This window comes from Trichomycterus rosablanca, chromosome 5, assembly GCF_030014385.1.
Source record: "Trichomycterus rosablanca isolate fTriRos1 chromosome 5, fTriRos1.hap1, whole genome shotgun sequence".
NCBI classification, from domain to species: Eukaryota; Metazoa; Chordata; class Actinopteri; order Siluriformes; family Trichomycteridae; genus Trichomycterus; species Trichomycterus rosablanca.
The window spans coordinates 7,072,108-7,088,975 of record NC_085992.1 but is presented as its reverse complement, the minus strand read 5'-3'; the positions used below and the strand labels follow the sequence as shown (position 1 = coordinate 7,088,975).

General features: G+C 38.3%; 1 protein-coding gene across 1 annotated transcript in view; it reads left to right on the top strand.

The window, feature by feature from the left end:
• The window catches only part of kcnq5a (potassium voltage-gated channel, KQT-like subfamily, member 5a), a 123,867-nt gene extending 111,296 nt beyond the window's left edge, over positions 1–12,571 (top strand). The window contains exons 10-13 of the mRNA XM_062995589.1: positions 3,693–3,780; positions 5,212–5,343; positions 10,772–10,901; positions 11,317–12,571. Of these exons, the coding sequence (XP_062851659.1) occupies positions 3,693–3,780; positions 5,212–5,343; positions 10,772–10,901; positions 11,317–12,369 (1,403 nt within the window). The 3' untranslated portion in view covers positions 12,370–12,571. The remainder of the gene's footprint in view (positions 1–3,692; positions 3,781–5,211; positions 5,344–10,771; positions 10,902–11,316) is intronic.
• The last annotated feature ends 4,297 nt before the right edge of the window (positions 12,572–16,868 follow it).

Sequence of the window (16,868 nt, the reverse complement as noted above, 5' to 3'; positions counted from 1 at the left end):
ACAGATATTTGATGGGGTTTAAGTCTGGGCATTGGCTGGGCCATGAAAGAGATTTGTTCTATTTTTTCAGTATGCTTTGGGTCATTGTCATGTTAAAAGTTAAACTGTTACAAAGGTCTGAGTGTGCATGCACTCAGGAGGTTTTCTTCAAGGAAGTTCCTGTATTTGGGGCACCCATCCATCCCTTAATTTTTTTTGTCACTTTGTCCCGACCTAATTTGGCTGGACAGCCAACTTTTAGAAGGGTTTAAGGTTGTGTCAAGCTTGCTTCATTTCAAAGTGATTGAGGACACTGTGGTCCTGGGAACACTCAAAGCCTTACAAATTGTTTATTCTAGCCCTGATCTGTGCCTTGCCACAATGCGATTGAGAAGATCTACAGACAGTGTATTGGGCTTCATGGCTTGGTTTTTGTTTTGACAATGCAGTATAAATTATGGGTCTTTATAGACTCAGATGAGTGCCTTTTCAAACCATGTCCAATTAATTAAATTCCAGGTAAGATTTAGACTCGTCGCAGGGATAATTTAAGCAAATAGGATGCACTTGACCACAATGTGGAATATTATGTATTATGTGTACACTGATGGGTAAAACAACAATCATATTCAAGCAAAATTAAATACACAATAAAAAGTGTGCACAAGAATCCACTGTATATATGCAGTACAGGCTGTTGAGACAATTTTAAGTGGAAGAGTAGGAAACTGGAACACAAAAAAAACAAATTTGTCTGACTAAATGAAAGCAAAATATTGTGGTTTTTTAAATAACATTTCTTCTTTTCTTAGGGTTTTTAAGTATTTGTGTTTTGCTGAACAGTACTGAATACGTTATGTGCTGTATAGAGACAGATTTATATGTGAATCTTTGTAGTAAGAGGACAGTGTTTGTATATTGTGCTGTGGCAGCATGATGTTAAACATCAGCTACAGTGATGGCAGACTATGCAAAACAGATGACACAGGAACGGCTCTGGAATCAGACCGAGGTTTAATTACCTCAGTGGCTTGGGTATCACTCAAGGCTGATTCATCAAAACTCACAATGAGTTTGAGAAAACATTTTTGTGGCTTTTACACAGTGTCACAGCTGCTGGGTACTCAATGGATCACATGACTGAACAGCACAGCTACATGCTGGCCATTCCTTGAAACCGGGGAGTAAATTTGTTGCGTTTTCTGACTCACTTAACTATCCTCCTTATGAAATGCATACATGAGCATCTTGGAGATGTGATATTCTATAGACAACACACTGTGCATGGCCTATCAGCTTAGATTAACAAATATATCATCTGGCCAAATAATGTCAACCGTCTATTATCTTCCCCTATCACATGCTGTGTAGATTAATCCCAGAACCACATATTGTGGAGAACTGCTGAATTCTGCATTTTACTGGCAATCTGGATGAAACAGCTGTCTGTCTAATTTACAGCATATTTGTCTCATTATGTTACAATAAATCTAGTTATGATAAGAACGTCGTCATCTAGGGTAAATTATAGCCACATGATCACTTATGGTTTTGAGGGAAAATGTCATTGTTTTTATGAAATAGCAAATGATGTGAAAAAAATGATTCTTTTTAAATGTACACTTGATACCTTTTATTTTGCATTTTCCCCATATTTTACCTAATCTAATCATTGAGTGTTCCCCGCTTGTACTGCCCTCGCTCTGGCACCCTGCCGGTAGAAAGAATTGTACCCCGCACAAAGAGCCACGCTATAACTCAGTGTGGCAAGCAAGACAAATTACCAGCAGACTATCAGTGTGCCATATATAGTACACACTTAACACTTGTTACTCATGATTTGGTTTACCGTCATTAATGTAACTTAAATTCTTTCTTAAACCTGTAAAAATGGTTCTCAGTTTAGTCATGTTTGCATCATATATTCCCCCACCTTATGGATCATATAAATAAATTATTTTTGTACTATTTTACTTACCTTTACTAACAGAAGATTTTACGATTACGGAAATATAGTAAGATAGTAGGGCAAATAAGATCCCATTATTATAGTTAAATTTAACTGAAATATTACAGTTTACATAATTGACATCAACAGCTTGTCAACTAGTTACCTGCATTAATAAAAACTAGGGATGTCCCGATCCGATCTCAAAGATCGGGGCCGATCAAGGCATTTTTTAATTGATCGGAATCGGCTTTACTAAACCCGATCTTAATCCCGATCTTTTGTGTTACGTCAGCATGTCCGCTGTGTGGAAATACTTTAAATTGAAAAGTAAAACAAGTCCAACAGTGAAGTGTAACGTCTGCAGTGTGAGCGTTTCACGAGGCGGTGGGAGCAGAGCCGCGTTCATGTGTGAGAGTGTGTGTGAGTCAAGGATCACACCGGTTTACAAAACAACGTAGTGATGCACTCGTTTAATAAAGAAATAAATGCACAGTATATTCACATATTGTCGGGAGCAGAACACTTTAACTTCTGTTACGGTACCGAATAGCCTACAGTTGAGAAAAGCACGCTATTTCATGTTCTATGGAAGGCCTAAAGGGTCAAAACACACTCACTTCGTGTACAAACGTCCACCAAACCACTGTCACAATAGAAGCACTTTAAAAACTGGCTTTCCTTCATAGCAAAAAAGCCTTTCCATTTTATTTTGGTATTCAGGTTTTACTGTAATGCTTTTAAGTAACTTTTTTCTTATATTCAAGTTAAGCTGCTACACAGATTTCTGTTCATTTTTAGTGTATCACTGCATTAAACATTTTTTTTTTTAATGTAAAGTTTAAAGTAAAACTAATTATCTCACTCATTTTGATTGATTTAGTAAAAATACAAAAACATTAAGCAATAGCTTGGATGCAGCATTTTTCCCTACAGCACTGCAGAGCTATTTAGTTGTTAAACATGTACATTGGATTAATTTGAATAACTGTAATGTACTTGAAGTGTGCACTGTGTGAACAGTATTATCTAGTTCTTATCTAGACAGTATCTAGAAAATACAAGTATCGGTTTGAGAATCGTTATCGGATCGGGATCAAAATTAATAATCGGGATCGGTATCGGGAACAAAAAAACGTGATCGGGACATCCCTAATAAAAACTGGTATTAATATATTATCATGCTAATACACTTGTTGTTGGCAGTAGTCTGCCACTTGGCCTTGTTCTAAAATGCAACTTATAAAACGGATAGTTCCGGTCCTAAAATCTGATTGGCTGAGCCGCGTTCGAAGCCGTTGTAAAATCCCCGATAAACGCACACCTAGGACCACCTCACATCATTCCATATTAATACGCCACTGAATAGAAAAAATTTATGTTATTTTCGCCCTCATGTTGCCTAGCAACACTGTTAATCGAACTATTTTGCGTCGCGGAAGAATGCTTTATTGTAAGTTTATACACAATAAATACATTTATGATTAAACATTGTTGTATTTATTATATTTTATGTTGACCGCCGTTTTATAAAAGCAATAAGCCACTCGAGACCGTGCGTTACTGTTATGATTTTAGCACGGAGAAAGAAGTTTTCCGAAGAAGTGCTAAAATCACAGTAATGCACGGTCTCTCGTGGCTTATTGCTTTATTTTATATATCTCTGAAAGCCAACAAAGAGCTTCCTCCTACTGTCTTATCTTTCACTTCTTCTCCACTGTTCCTTTTTCCGTCCCGTTACTTGTAGCTGACAGTTTGGGAGGAGAGGAATGTTTTGATGAGAAGGGCTGTCACTGTGATGTCTCTGTTGAAGATCTGTCAGCACCTCTGAAGACAGTAATCAGAGCTGTCAGGTGAGGAGATGGATGTACTAAAACAAGAGAGGTACATGCATACTGAAAAGACATAATTATACCATCACAGATGGGTTTGGTTTACAATTTGGGTTCAATCCAACCTGTGAAATTAAGCAATATTGTACTGAACTCTGGAATTAACACTCATGATGATAAAATGGCCTGTTGCTGCCCCAAAGCAACATTGCATTGAACTCTGCTTAGTGAAAAGGTCCATCAAAGGTGAAGTGGGTGAGGTTTCTCTCTTTATTTTCCCAGGGTGTCAGATAGACACAATCACAGCTGCTTCTGCTTACACACTGCCTCATCTGACATGTATAGCCGAACATATCCGACAGGAACACAAAAATCAATTCAAACCAGGCAACATTGAGATCCGAGTATTACTAGATCAACATTGTAGCTGTAGAATAATACTAATGTTTATCCACCCCTGGATATAGTGTCTATGATACTGGTGAGAATTGATTTCATTGGATTAGTGGAACAGGTTACATCTCTGTTTTTTTAAACGCTCATTACTGAGCTAACACGTGGTTAGTCATTGCCCTCTAGTGACAGGGAATGATCACTGCAGCTCATTAAGCACTTGCGCATCGTCCTGCAAATGGACATTAAATAGAAACTTGGGTCAATTAAAGCAAAATAGTTTTTTTATATTTCCATTCAAAATTCTTCTACACTTTTCATCCAAAACCTTTATCTTTGATTGCTCTGATATATCAATAAGCACAATCAGTACAGGCTTATTCATTAGCAAATTAACTTAACCGACCTACACCGACCAGGCATAACATTATGACCACTGACAGGTGAAGTGAATAACACTGATTATCTCTTCATCACGGCATCTGTTAGTGGGTGGGATATATTAGGCAGCAAGTGAACATTTTATCCTCAAAGTTGATGTGTTAGAAGCAGGAAAAATGGGCGAGCGTGAGGATTTGAGCGAGTTTGACAAGGGCCGAATTGTGATCGCTTGACGACTGGGTCAGAGCATCTCCAAAACTGCAGCTCTTGTGGGGTGTTCCCGGTCTGCAGTGGTCAGTATCTATCAAATTTGGTCCAAAGAAGGAAAAGTGGTAAACCGGCGACAGGGTCATGGGCGGCCAAGGCTCATTGATGCACGTGAGGAGCGAAGGCTGGCCCATGTGGTTCGATCCAACAGACGAGCTACTGTAGCTCAAATTGCTGAAGAAGTTAATGCTGGTTCTGATAGAAAGGTGTCAGAATACACAGTGCATCACAGTTTGTTGCGTATGGGGCAGCAAAAGGGGGACCAACACAATATTAGGAAGGTGGTCATAATGTTATGCCTGATCGGTGTATGTTCAGGTTTTATCTTTGATAGCACTGTGCCTTATGTAAATAAGCTAGCAGTTGCTAAAAGAGAGTTGAATTTTTTGTTGTGTCTTTTACTTTTGCTAGAATAATGAAGTTCCATGTGGCTAAGAAGAAGTTTAAGGAGACTCTGCGGCCATATGATGTGAAAGACGTGATAGAGCAGTACTCAGCCGGACACTTGGACATGCTGTGCCGCATCAAGAGTCTTCAGACTAGGTTAGAGCTGACTGACCTTTCCATACTTTCAAACAAACCACTGAAATGACTAAGATAAATATGAAAATGTTTTATTACAACCCAGCTATTTATTCCCTGCACCTAACTGTAAGTGACACTTTGCTAGGTAAGCTTATCTTCTGTCTTGTTTGTATATTTCATATTCACTTACCATTTACTTAGGTACACCCACAAATTGGTGCACAAAACAATGTCTTTATACAATGTGGAGTACTTAGGAGTACTTTCGGCCACAAAGAGGGTTTGCAAATGTCTGTGTGCATTTTTGTGACTAAATCTTAAACACTGCTTGTTTTATCTATGTGTGCACTCTCCTATTTAGGCTGGATACAATAGTGGGTCCACCACAGACCCTAAGCAGCAAAGCCAAGACTTTTTCCTCTACTTCTCTGCACTCCTATTACAGCCAAGCCACGAAGAAGAACTCAGCCCCAGGGTCAGCTGACCCACAATCTTTTGCACCTACCTCATTTAACATAGATAGCGTGGTTATGAGTCACATGCTTAGGCTATGTGTTCAGTCTATTTTTCCAAAACAAATAGTTCAAGTTAGTTTAAATTAGTTCATTAGTTCAAGGCAGAGCCACCGACCTGGCCAGATGTCCACACAAACACACTTGGCCGTGTTTGAGGGAGGGAAGGTGGTCTTTTCCCATTGTCACTGCGATACATGATTTTCATGACTTGTTCAGGTGCCTGCACAAGTGGTGGGGTGTCTCATGCAGCGTACCGTGGCTCTGTGTGGGAACCCAGCACCAACAGGTGATAAGAAGTGGCCGCAGATTTGGCATATGTGGGATCCGGCTCTCCTTAATCAGATCAGGTGCTGTGCAAGCAGCAGCGGATTCACAATCGGGAATTGTAAAAGACTAGATTGAGAGATAAAGATAAGAAAAATTCTGGAAAAAATGCCTTTGTATTAAACTTAATATTGAAATATGTGTAGTACACACAATTGTATTGCACATTATTTGCCACTGACGGACACATGACCTAAAGCTGCTCACTTTTAACTTCTTGGTATTTTTTTGGTTTCATAAAACCCTTATGTTCAGTTTGATTTAATTATACAGAAATATTAAGAATGAATGCCTCCCTTGTTAAAGAAGAGTGATAAAATGTTTAGGTGGTTAATAAGAGTAATATCAATACATGGCACCTCTAAAACCACAATTTTTAGCAGGATGTCCAGTGGGATGCATTTCTGTTATAAGCACAAACATACAGTAAATGCTAGTTTTACAATTACTGACTCATTTACTTTTTTAACTGCTTATCCAATCAGGGTCTTGCTGGAGCCTATCCCAGCTTTTCTATGGGCGCAAGGCACACAGTAACACCCTGGATGGGGCACAGACACACATGCACACACCCATCCACCTATAGGGCAATTCAGTGTCTCCAATTAACCTAGCTGCATGTTTTTGGACTGTGGGAGGAAACTGAAGCTCCCGGAGGAAACCCATGCAGACACAGGGAGAACATGCAAACTCCACACAGAAAGGACCCGGACCGCCCCGCCTGGGGATCAAACCCAGGACCTTCTTGCTGTGTGGCGACAGTGCTACCCACTTAGCCACCATGTCGCCCAATCAGTGAACTGAACATGGGGGTTTATATTATCATGATGTCTTTTCTGGTAAGACAAACTGTGCGTCTTCTCTGTCTTTTTAATGATGAGTAGCAATTTCATATCTAACCAAGAGACTTTTCTCCAGGTGTTTGTTAATAATAATTATTAACATGTATATATGTATACATTATATACTGTATATAATACAAAACCTATTATCTATTGTTATATATAACATCATACAACTAAATGCATAAACTTAAAAGCTACACCGATGAGCCAAAACATTAGGACAATCTAGGATGTTCCAGATGCCAAAGCCCTCCTGTCCTTTGCCATTAGTGAGTCTAGGAGTGTTCCTGATGTTTTGGCTGATCAGTAAACATTTTTTGATCTAACAGTGACTTGCATTAAGTAACAGTCTTTGCTTACAGTTGCTTTTGCTTTCATAGCTCTGAATACCTTCTCTTAAGTTATTCCTCTTGTTTTATAGTTATTGTTTTATAATGAAACTCTAAAATACTTTCTTTCACATGCAGACTTGTTTCAGGCTTGTGTCCACAGCAGATGCTCAGCAGTAAAGCACGGAACATGTCCTCTCCTTCTCTGCACTCTTATTACAGTCAAACCAAGAAGAAACACACCGGCTCAGGGTTAGAGTTGTGCCAGTGCTAACACAGGAGTACTGGACTCCACACATACTTAAATTTACTCGTCTCTCAGGAGTTCAAAACTGACACCAGCCTGGTGCTTTCAATGTGGCATTTATTTGAATGCATCATGTGCTTCAGAGTTGGACTCCAAAATGACTTTTTTACAAGTTCACCATGTTTTCCAACCTCTTTTAACACCTGCTGTTCTGTTATAAAAAAAATTGACATTTTTATTAACGTAGGTCAATGATAGTTCTTGTGTGACTCAGAATGACTTTCTTCTTTAATGATTTGCAAATGAAAAAGTGTGAAATGATTTTCTAACGTTTTACTAATACACGACAATTAAAAATCATTTTATGGTTGTTTTATACTTGTTCTGTTTAATTAACTAATCTTTTAAAGGTATCTATTAAAGTTAAAAGGCACATATGTGTATATTTACTTGAAGCGAACATGTATGTGTCATGTCATCCAGTGTTCGAGATTGTAATTATTTCTGCAACTGGTCATTTTATGTGACTAAATAATTCAAACACATACTGTTTTACCCAAAAAATCTTTCATGAATTTAAGCAATTTCATAAATGCATTGTGGGTTTTCTTTCAATATAACAAAGTCTGATGCACAGAGATGAGGGTTAATGTAGATCGGTGTGTGACTCCTGCTAAGTGTGCATGCTACAGATCTACAGCTGAACCCACCTCGTGCAGGTAAAAACAAAGCAGTCGAGTACTGTACACATATTGGAGGCAACCTGCATTAGTTGCAGCAAAATGACACTTGGTAATTAAATACTACTAGTTAGGGAGAAAAATTGTGGGGGCCTATATAAATTGAGTTTCATTGTCCATACATTTTTAGCATCAATAAACCAGTTTCACTGTCAGCAAAACAGCCTAATTATACAACCAGTAGGTACAGCATTGTTCCATCTAGACAAATTTCCTCTCAGCATTAAATTACAGTATTTGCAAAGATGTCAATGTGGTTAATGTATTTTGTATCTACAGTGTATCACAAAAGTGAGTACACCTCTCACATTTCTGCAAATATTTCATTATATCTTTTCATGGGACAACACTATAGACATGAAACATGGATATAACTTAGAGTAGTCAGTGTACAGCTTGTATAGCAGTGTAGATTTACTGTCTTCTGAAAATAACTCAACACACAGCCATTAATGTCTAAATAGCTGGCAACATAAGTGAGTACACCCCACAGTGAACATGTCCAAATTGTGCCCAAATGTGTCGTTGTCCCTCCCTGGTGTCATGTGTCAAGGTCCCAGGTGTAAATGGGGAGCAGGGCTGTTAAATTTGGTGTTTTGGGTACAATTCTCTCATACTGGCCACTGGATATTCAACATGGCACCTCATGGCAAAGAACTCTCTGAGGATGTGAGAAATAGAATTGTTGCTCTCCACAAAGATGGCCTGGGCTATAAGAAGATTGCTAACACCCTGAAACTGAGCTACAGCATGGTGGCCAAGGTCATACAGCGGTTTTCCAGGACAGGTTCCACTCGGAACAGGCTTCGCCAGGGTCGACCAAAGAAGTCGAGTCCACGTGTTCGGCGTCATATCCAGAGGTTGGCTTTAAAAAATAGACACATGAGTGCGGCCAGCATTGCTGCAGAGGTTGAAGACGTGGGAGGTCAGCCTGTCAGTGCTCAGACCATACGCCGCACACTGCATCAACTCGGTCTGCATGGTCGTCATCCCAGAAGGAAGCTGACGCACAAGAAAGCCCGCAAACAGTTTGCTGAAGACAAGCAGTCCAAGAACATGGATTACTGGAGTGCCCTGTGGTCTGACGAGACCAAGATAAACTTGTTTGGCTCAGATGGTGTCCAGCATGTGTGGCGGCGCCCTGGTGAGAAGTACCAAGACAACTGTATCTTGCCTACAGTCAAGCATGGTGGTGGTAGCATCATGGTCTTGGGCTGCATGAGTGTTGCCGGCACTGGGGAGCTGCAGTTCATTGAGGGAAACAGGAATTCCAACATGTACTGTGACATTCTGAAACAGAGCATGATCCCCTCCCTTCGAAAACTGGGCCTCATGGCAGTTTTCCAACAGGATAACGACCCCAAACACAACCTCCAAGATGACAACTGCCTTGCTGAGGAAGCTGAAGGTAAAGGTGATGGACTAAACCCAATTGAGCACCTGTGGCGCATCCTCAAGTGGAAGGTGGAGGAGTTCAAGGTGTCTAACATCCACCAGCTCCGTGATGTCATCATGGAGGAGTGGAAGAGGATTCCAGTAGCAACCTGTGCAGCTCTGGTGAATTCCATGCCCAGGAGGGTTAAGGCAGTGCTGGATAATAATGGTGGTCACACAAAATATTGACACTTTGGGCACAATTTGGACATGTTCACTGTGGGGTGTACTCACTTATGTTGCCAGCTATTTAGACATTAATGGCTGTGTGTTGAGTTATTTTCAGAAGACAGTAAATCTACACTGCTATACAAGTTGTACACTGACTACTCTAAGTTATATCCAAGTTTCATGTCTATAGTGTTGTCCCATGAAAAGATATAATAAAATATTTGCAGAAATGTGAGGGGTGTACTCACTTTTGTGATACACTGTACATACAATTGTTTGCACTTATAATCTTTGCTTATAAATGGTTCCAAGTAAAATTGCTGATATGGAAAATCATGAAAATTTGTAGAGCTTCTGAAACCATTATATGGTATTGCTTGTGGTTTAGACTAATAGGAGCAGTCAAACTTGTTCTTTTTATGTGGAGAAAGCAAGAGGAATTAGGAGGACATGAGATTTTCTACCATTCAATAAATCATTTTAGTTGTGTATGGGTGTTTTAACCAGCAGATCTTGTCATATTTTAAGAAAACCCACAATATACTGTGTATAAGTTAAATGCTCCAATCATTGAGCCACAGAAAAAACAACAACTGTATGTTTACATTAGACCACCAAATGTATTAAAGATGACAAAACTATACTGGTTTTACAATCACTACTGTTTGTTCAACAATTTCACTTTGATTAACATTAACTGTAATCCAATAACCACCTTTTTCTTCACTAACTGGAATCAGGGTTTGTGTACCTGTGCCGTGCCATTTTCTGTTTGTGGGGATTCAACATTTTTAGGTGTCTGTTGATTTTGCAAAACTGATTTAAATGTTATTTGTGATAGGGTGGACCAGATTTTGGGGAAAGGACAGATACCTTTGGACAGAAAGATAAGGGACAGAATCCTTCCAGAGGGGGAGTCACTGGAGCATGACATGAGCATGCTGGGCCGTGTGTGTAAGGTGGAGAGACAGGTGAGGCACACATGAATGCTGACACCTGATATCCACGCCATTTAGAGTAAAGACTGGTTAATATAATAAGTAGTCTGTGACCATAAAAGTATACATCCAGCACTTGTTCTGTGGTATAGTGTTTCACTGAGCATTGCGACAAGAGGCTCATTTGAACCACTCTATCCAGATTTTATAGTACACAGTGGTTTCAACAAAGGAAATGTGGTTTTAGCCATACCATACTGCTGCACTACACCACCCAAATTAACATGTTTAATTCTTCTTATTAAAATAGCTAAGAGAAAACAGTACAACACCAAACTAAATCTGCAATAACACTGCAGATATGTTAGTAAATAACACTTCAGAGCAAATTTTAGAGCAACTCATTACAATCCAAATGATCTAATTCATTCTGTTCCATGTGATGCAGGTACAGTCAATTGAAACAAAGCTGGACTCCTTGATAGATATCTACCGCCAGGTTCTTCATAAAGGCTCATCATCAGTGCTAGGTCTATCAGCCCTTCCTCTGTTTGAGCTCGAGCAGACCTCTGACTACCACAGCTCAATCCAGAGCAAAGATATCTCCTCCACTCAGCTTAGTGGCAGTGGAATTTCTCGTTCAGTCAGTGACAACCTGCCCTGCGGCCTTCAACTTGTCCTAGCACCCAGCGAGCTCAGCATGGGCACTGGCTACCCGATGGCCTCCTCTTTCTCTCCATCTCCTTTGCTTCAGAATTCACCATCTAGCCCAGACAGTGTGTATCCAGCCTCTTCTCCTCCTATCCTCACTCCCAACAACCTGTCAAGAACTCATCCATCCTTTCCAGAGCTAACCAAGCCACTTCCTGTGACCACTCCCAACACACACACACTGCAGCTGCCCAGTGTGGCTCCAACGCCTCCTAGCAGGCCTTCCAGCGTAATCTCAGAGACTCTGCCGGAGAGCAGTACCAATGCATGCCACCTTAACAGCAAGACTGAAGCTGCTTTAGATGCAGGGGCTAAATCAGCTGAGAGCGAGGTGCAGTTCAGAGGCCGGCCTGAGCGCAGCCCTAAAGAGGAGAGCTCCTGGAGAAGACACTTAAGTCTTGAAATTAATCCACTGAGCATCACATCTTCAAAGGCAGTCAACTTGCTGCAGAATGAGCGGGCATTGGGGAAGTCACTATCTGCTCAGAACCTCATGCTGCCATTAGGCACTGACTGCCACCCAAACCTGTCCGCTCGGAGTAGCGGCAGCAGCAACAACGAGTCCAGCGACCGGGAGACTCTGACAGACTGGGGTGAAACAGAACTCTTTATCAATGATAAAGAGCTGACCAACAGCAAGGGGAACTTTAATTTCCTCTCTGCACAGAGCACAGATTCTAGCTACTCAGCAGAGCTTGTACAAATGGCAACTGGTGGACCAACTCAGAGCCAGGCAGGTCCCTCAAATAGCTCAGAGAAGCTGAGTCTGCCTCCTGGCCTTCTAAAGTAACATCAACACACAGAACAGCCTCACTGTGGAAGCTGGACACAACCTATAATCCTATATGCTTTTTTTAAAAAGTAAAGGGAGTACCAGCTTCACTTTTTGCCTTTCTTAAATTGCAGTGTTAGTTGATGGGATGGTGTTTCTCATGACTTTTTGTTCTTTCATGCCATTGCATGGATGGTAATAAAAGGCATTAAAAGACCAAATGAAGAATAACGGTACTGAATCAGCTCTGTTCTCAGTCTTGCACGTGCACTGCATGTTTAAAATGCAACCACACATAGGATTGAGAGTATTTATGCATTTATGGTTATTAACATCCTATTAAGTCTTAGAATTTATCATTTGTCTCATTTTATACTGTACTCACAAATGTATTGTCTTATCTGCCAGTTAAATATTTTATCATTCAAAGAAACCGAGCAAAAGCACGAAGCGTATGTGATTGTTCAGAGAAACAGCAATATTTTTAGTTAGTAAGAGCCTGTTCCCATATGAGTGAGTTTTCCTTAAGCTGCTAAAAGTGTTTAAATTGTTCAAATGACCAGAGTTTTTTTTTCTTTTACATATGTGACTGACTTGGAACTGTAATTAATGCAGCACAGTAAAGTAATAATACAAGTGGTCAGAATATGTATCCAAAAAATCTTTTCAGTCAAAGATGCATTTTGAAAAGGCAATATTCAATACAGTTACCTTATCATTTCAGGGTAATACATCTCAACGTTTTACTGTTTTAAAATGCATGTACAAACATCAAGAGGGAAACAAGGGTTTAATCTCTTTTTTAATTTTTGTTGTTTAATAATCTTTCACTATGGATTTATAATACAAAATGTATTAATGTATTAATATGCATAAATACATATATGTCCAATATATTAATATTAATGCTTTTTTGCAAAACAGTTGGCAGTTGGCATTTACAGCAAAGGTATATATGGTAAGAAATAATTCACTTTTTGTAGCACTGGGGTTTAATTTTTTTCCGTTCTCCTTAACAAATTGTCATGACTCGTCCAAGATTGCAAAAGTTATTAAATTAACCTGAACTATATATATATAATTTTATGCATTTTCTTCCCTTTTTTCTCCCTTTTTTAGCGCGTCCAATTGCCCGATTGCATTATGCCTCCTCTCCATCAATGCCAATCACTGCTCTGATTGAGGAGAATGAAGCTAACCCATGCCCCTCCGACACGTGAGCAGCAGCCGTATGCATTTTGTCACCTATACTTTGACGAGTGCAGTGCAGCTCAGCGTTGTGTACGGAGAGGCACACCCTGAGAGCACTTTTTCCTCATCTCTGTACAGGCGGCATCAATCGGCCAGCCAGCAGCAATTGCATTAATTATGAGAGAGAGACCCTATCTGGCTTAATCCCACCCCTATCTGAACAACAGGCCAATCATTGTTCATGTGGCTGCCTAGCCAGCAGGCAGAGTTGAAATTTGATATGATGTATTCGAGATCCCAGCTTTGGATCCAGCATTTGTTTGTTTTTTTGTGAACTTTTAAAATAACTCAGATTTTTTTTCTTTTGATTTAAATTATATTTAGATTTGGAGATTGGCTAGACCATGCAAGTACCTCAACATCTTTTAGTAACTGGCCTAAAGGTTTTGGTTTTATGTTTAGGATTGTATCTTAAAACAAAAGTTTCTTTTCTAATATTTAATACCCCACACTCCAGTATCACCTGCACCTTCACTGGGGGTATGCTGTTCTTGGATTCATACTTGGAATAAATCTTTCTTTTTCTAAACTTGGCAAGTTTGGCAAACACTTCTGTTTCAGCTGATCATTTTTCTCATTTGTGTAAATGTTTGTGTGCATTTATTTCAACAGCTGCAGAAATAGTTTTGTAGAATAACTTGGTTAACCCTGCATCCCCATTCCAATCAGTATGTCGTACCACACATGCCTTTTCAAAATGTACTTTAAATGTATCCTGATGCTATCATTCAAGTGTTTTACTGGAATACATTTCTGCATACAGTGTATTTCATATTCACCCATTTAAAGTATTCTGTCCAACCCTGTCTGCATTAATATCAACATTGAATTGTTCAGACAAAATGAGGTTTGTTTTATCACAAAATACATAATCTTTCTCATGTTTATACTCTGCTTTAGACCACAGTGGTCTTAAAATAACATGCTGTTTTATAAATATCAATAACTAAGAATGTAACACAAACATCATGATGTCAATATCTGTAAGTCATAGGGCATGTATAGTTATGTGAGGGTTTTATTAAGCTGTGGAAAGCCTCTGCAGTACACACAGAGGATGATTTTGGCACTGTAGCGTACACCAATGGGAAGCACAACTCTTTTAAGAATGATATGAAACCTGCAAATGTGATTAAGGTTTTTCCACAATTTATGTTATTATTTGTAATCCAGATACATATACAGGATGGTACATTAAACACAAAGTTGATTATTTGTTTCTATGGATTATTTAGTATGGAGTACCTAGGTTTGAATTGCATTAAATAGTTTAGATTCATATTAACAATTATCTTTTGGACACATTTTTGATTTATTTGTTTTTTAACTAAATGCTTCATAGTGCCTTTTCCATTGTATTTCAGTTTAACCTGTCCTATTTATCTCCATTTTTTCTTTTAAACTGTCAATTGTTTAAAGTTTAGGTTGGAATAATGATTTATTTCTGCCTGATTGTGCTTCTTTCTTTTGATTAAAATCAAGAATCATGCTTATGTTTTTTTTCACTAATACAGTAATTTATTACTCAAAACTGGCCTTAATATACATGCTTGATGATGTTAGTTTGTCATGCTGATTAATTTATTTCTAAACTAAGTGCACATAACAGAGTTGATGCTCTGAAAAATGCAAATTAAATTTGATCTTAATACAATAAAGAAAATACTTGAACCTATAGAGGCTCTTTGTGTTTGTGCAGGTAGGACCTGTGTGTTATAAGTATGCACCATTATTCATTTAGAATAAAATTGTTAAGGGCACACAAAGTACAATTCAGATACAATCAGGGTCTAAAAACTTAGCAGTGGTTACACAGGTAGTTTTAATTGTCTTGGTGTTGCCATAGATAACTGATGTGCAAATTAGTCCTAATTTATTTTTGTTTTAATTGTTCATAGAACTATCATCCATCACTATAAATATTGGTATGGCATTAATTGAAATTAAAAATCCTTAAAATGAATGTATTAATATTATGGACACATTAATAATTGTGAAAATTATGTGACAAAATTAAATGAACAGTTATTTCAGTCAGAAGGATGACATTAAGCATATGGAGTCTGGAACGGATCACCAGAAGAGCTACTGTGGCTTAAATTGCAGATTATTTTAATACTGGTGATGAGATGAATGTGTAAAAACATTATAAAATCTATAATACATTACATTGTACTGTGTATATGTACAGTATATCATATATACAGTATATGGCAAATAAAGAAGAGAAGTAGGTTGTGAATTAGACAACCACAGCACTTGTTGTTTTGCAGGTAAAATATTGCAAAAAAATTGCCTGAAGTGTTGGATAAACACTTAGAAAATAGATATTCTTAGTAAATAAAAACCTCTTAATATAGAGACATTTATTTAGCCATTTATTTTTTTTAAAACATGCAGCACAATGGCAGAGCTGGTAGTCACACAGTATCATGGTCCTGGGTTTGAACATCCCAATGCCCAGAGTTATGCAAAAGGTGGATTGAGTGCTCTATATTATTTCTTAGTGTACCTAAGTAAAAAGGTGATTACATGGTACCCTGCAATGGATTGATGCCCTGACCAGAATTAAGTAATTGGAAAAATTAAATGTATGTTTTTGTTTGATTGATTTTTTCACAACCAACTATATAATTTCTACTCTTATCATTTCTAAAAAAAAAAAGAAAAAAATACTATTTGTTGATTTAACTAATAATGACACAAATTAAAGATCATTTTAAAATTGACAGACATCACAATTTACATAATCCAAAATAAAAATAGACAGCCAAGTATGGTTATTTAATGTAATATACAGTATAGTGGTAGTATTTAATTTAAAAGTCATTTAGTTTGTTATTGTGTCTATGAGTTCAGGTGCTCTACTGATGAAATATCCCGACTGTACCCAGTGTTCTCGTGCTTTTGGCATGTTCTCCATGCTGCTGTATTTCATGTATTTACTAGTTCTGTTACTTTCAGTCCTGTTACTTATATACAAACATCTTCCAATTAGAAACCTTGTAAAAATGTAAACAAAGTTGCCTGAGATTGAGCAATACACGTTCTTAGTCGTTTGTAAGTATGTGTGTTACTAGATTCAGTGTTGAACAAAGAATAAAAAATTAAGTTTTATTTCATGAGTTACTACACTCAAATGGTACCCATTTGGTGGAATGGCCCAAGTATAGTCCAGCCTTCACAACTGACATAATCCTGAATAAAAATAGACAGCCAAATGTATAGTTATTTAATGTAATATATAACTATTTTACTATCACTAC